The sequence below is a fragment of the Dermacentor silvarum genome, chromosome 6 (assembly GCF_013339745.2).
Source record: "Dermacentor silvarum isolate Dsil-2018 chromosome 6, BIME_Dsil_1.4, whole genome shotgun sequence".
In the NCBI taxonomy this organism is placed as follows: Eukaryota; Metazoa; Arthropoda; class Arachnida; order Ixodida; family Ixodidae; genus Dermacentor; species Dermacentor silvarum.
In genome coordinates this window covers 72,359,181-72,362,203 of record NC_051159.1, presented here as the reverse complement: position 1 = coordinate 72,362,203, position 3,023 = coordinate 72,359,181, and the positions used below count along the sequence as shown (strand labels likewise).

Below are 3,023 nucleotides of genomic sequence, written 5' to 3'. Positions count from 1 at the left end.
ATAAATCGTGTCCGACAGGTCTCCATGACGTACAGACCATAGAGAAAGAAAAAAAAGTTAAGAGAGGACACTCCGCGAAATCTGGCCTCAGGAAGTACGTCACGACCACGTAACAAACTAGTGCTCTCACCAAACGCCAGAGGACGCAAGTGCGAAAAACAAAAAGTTATCATCAATTAAACAGAATGTTTTTTACAAAATAATAATTATGCGCCTATATTTGACATGTTATTTATACATAAAAACAATTTATTCAACGCACCTTACGTGGTTATTTTTGTTCAGCCGCATCAGCAGCATCTACGATTTCGCGCCGAGAGTACTCGCCATACCAGCATGCGACAAGCCCAGGCATGACCATAGGCATGACAGCGGGAAGGTTTCGTCAACGTCGGCTGCTTCGGTGTTTTCGTGTGTGAGACAGCAGGTGAGGTACGTTTTCAAGCGAAGCTTGTTGAATTACATGTTGTTGGTCTAGTTGGGTCATTGAATCAGAAAAAGGTTACAACTGCGCGAATAAGACGCCATGTAAGAAACATAAACACGCCCACACGCGTTGCGCTTCGTGTGGGTGGGCGTTTCTGTGTTTCTTACGTGGTGTCTTATTCGCGCAGTTGTAATCTTTTTCTGGAGCTTGTGAGGACGGCGAGGTTTGCTAAAAAAACAGTTTGCGGCTGTATGCGGCGGCAAGACGTGAACATTGTGCAACGTATGCAGAATCGCGTTCGGTTCGATGGAACGGAACGCCTCCGTCCCATCGTGGAACGCGTACAAGAACGCGTACAAGATTTCGCCCTAGTATAGCAAACTGGGGCACGGCGTCAAGCCTAGGCGACGCGTGCTGTGCGCTGAGCTCGGTGCGAAACATTAGGGAGTTTTCGAATAGCGTACGAAAAGCTTGCGGCGTAGCGGCGAACGCGTCGTACGCTCGCGGGCTCCCCTTAAGTGAAGCCCGCAACGCTACGCCCGCAAGCTTTGCTTTCGCTATTCGAAAACTCCCTGTTGAGGAGCGGTCGCTGGGCCTCGCATGCTTCACGACGCGTTTCCCGAAGCCTCGGACCACGAATAAATCCTGGTGTGCATTTACTGACATTTTCAGACCGCGCTGATGCCATGCCGTCCGGCGGTCCAAGCTACGGCAGCTACTGCTGTGTTTCGTGGTGCTTCAACAATGGCAGAACCCACAAGAAGCCAGGGACGAGTTTCTTCCGCATACCACGGGACGGCATGCCACGGGACGGCAGGCACTTGCCCAGTGCGTCATTCTTCACCAGCTTGTCGGCTACTGCCAACTCTAGCGATGTGTGCGTTGTCTGTGTTCTCACTCTATTTGTTAGAATTTATTTGTAAGTCTAGATGCATTTGTTGTCTACTTTGCATTTCTGTGCGATGTTCTTCTCATTTTGTGCTTTTTATATGCTCAGCCTCTACCTTGCCTTGGAATAAAAACATTGCGGGTACTCTGTCTCTTTGATTGATATATAGATTGACCGCTTGTTCCAAAAGAAAAGCGCGATGAATAAAGCCGTAGTGAATTATGATTACCTGCATATCTTTCTATTATAACTTAGTCGAAATAAAGATTACGTCATGACCTCAATTCGCACGCACAGTTTTGAGCTAAAACAAATAGGGAATCGCTAAATCAAAACGACAAATAATAGCATTGCTATTTGGGCGGAGAAAAGTGGTCTGAAATCATTAACTTTCGCCATAGCCAAACGTCGGTTGCGCACAGTAATCCAAAATTCGCGCCAGTGAAACCGAAACGGTAAACGCAGGCCAGTTGCTCTCACCAACCACTAGGTGCGCTAGAGTCGATTTGGGCCGCCGGGGTCTATGGGAGTGTCCACTCTTTACTTTTTTTTCTTTCTCTATGTACAGACTGCGAACGGCGCCGAATACAATGGGCGCTCCTGACATACTCTATATTGAAAAGCCTCCACGCTTGATCTGGTTATTCTGAGCATTTTGCCTGCATATATAATTATTATTAGAAGGAACCATAAAGTAGATATGTCTACATAAGATTCTGTTCTTTTTCTCTCTAAATCCTTTAAGCTAATATCACCGAAAGCAAAGTAACAATATGCGTGAAGCTGTTTTGTTGAAGTGTTTGTTGCTAATGTCATGACCCTTACGTCGGGCCCGGGCCGCAGGCCACAACTCGCAGTACTTGCAGCCAAATGTGCAGCGCCCGTTAAGCAAGAGGAAGTTAGCTCCCGGCCGCACGGCGTGTGCAGTGCTATATTAAAAAAAGTTGTCGCAGTTTCACCCGAAAGGCGAAGCATCAATTGCGATAGCAACGTAGTAGAGAGCTATACGGAGTAAGGATAGCAGTTTTATTCGCTGTACAAACTTGGACATGCAGCAGCACCGGCAACACACAGCACTGTTGTCGACGCCGTCGGCGTTTTGCCCGCGTTCGCTCAAAATGCGTGCGGCGTTGGTGACTGTTGCCGGAGCCTCTGATAGAAATAGGCACTTGGTGCCGCAGCTAAACGTCGCCTCCCTTCCCTCCCCCCCTCCCCCCCACGGCCTTTCGTGCGTCAGAAGAAGGCGCGTTTGCTCTACATATATGGTGATTGTAAAGGAGGAAAGAGACGCCTACTTCTGCAGCCCTTAAGGGAGCACGGCACAGAACGCGCGTTTGTTCTCCGCCGTGCGTTCACTCCCCGTGAAAGCGCGCGTCCCTCGCGCCCTTTCACTCGCACATACAGCGTTCGGCGGCGCGCGGCGACGATTTCATCTCCATTGACGTCATACGGAACCTCACGGCGACGGCGACGGCGACGGCAACGGCGACGGCGACGCCGACGGCAGAAATCTGCTTTGGAGTGTCCATATAATTGCTATCGCAATAAAAATAGAGGCAGCTTCACACTAGGCAGTCTAAACACAACGCAGCGTTGCATGTAGGCTCCCTACTACACACTATTGGTGCGAAGACTGGGCAAACAGCGAAGCTGGCGACCCCGCCTAGCTTTGCTTCGAGACTCTGCCATGCCTTGCGCAAGATCACC

At 49.5% G+C, this 3,023-nt stretch overlaps 1 protein-coding gene across 1 annotated transcript in view; it reads left to right on the top strand.

Moving 5' to 3' along the window:
* The first annotated feature begins 1,227 nt into the window (after positions 1 to 1,227).
* Positions 1,228 to 3,023, top strand: part of LOC125946313 (roundabout homolog 2-like) — a 6,059-nt gene continuing 4,263 nt past the window's right edge. Inside the window, exon 1 of the mRNA XM_049669038.1 lies at positions 1,228 to 1,255. Within this exon, the coding sequence (XP_049524995.1) occupies positions 1,228 to 1,255 (28 nt within the window). The remainder of the gene's footprint in view (positions 1,256 to 3,023) is intronic.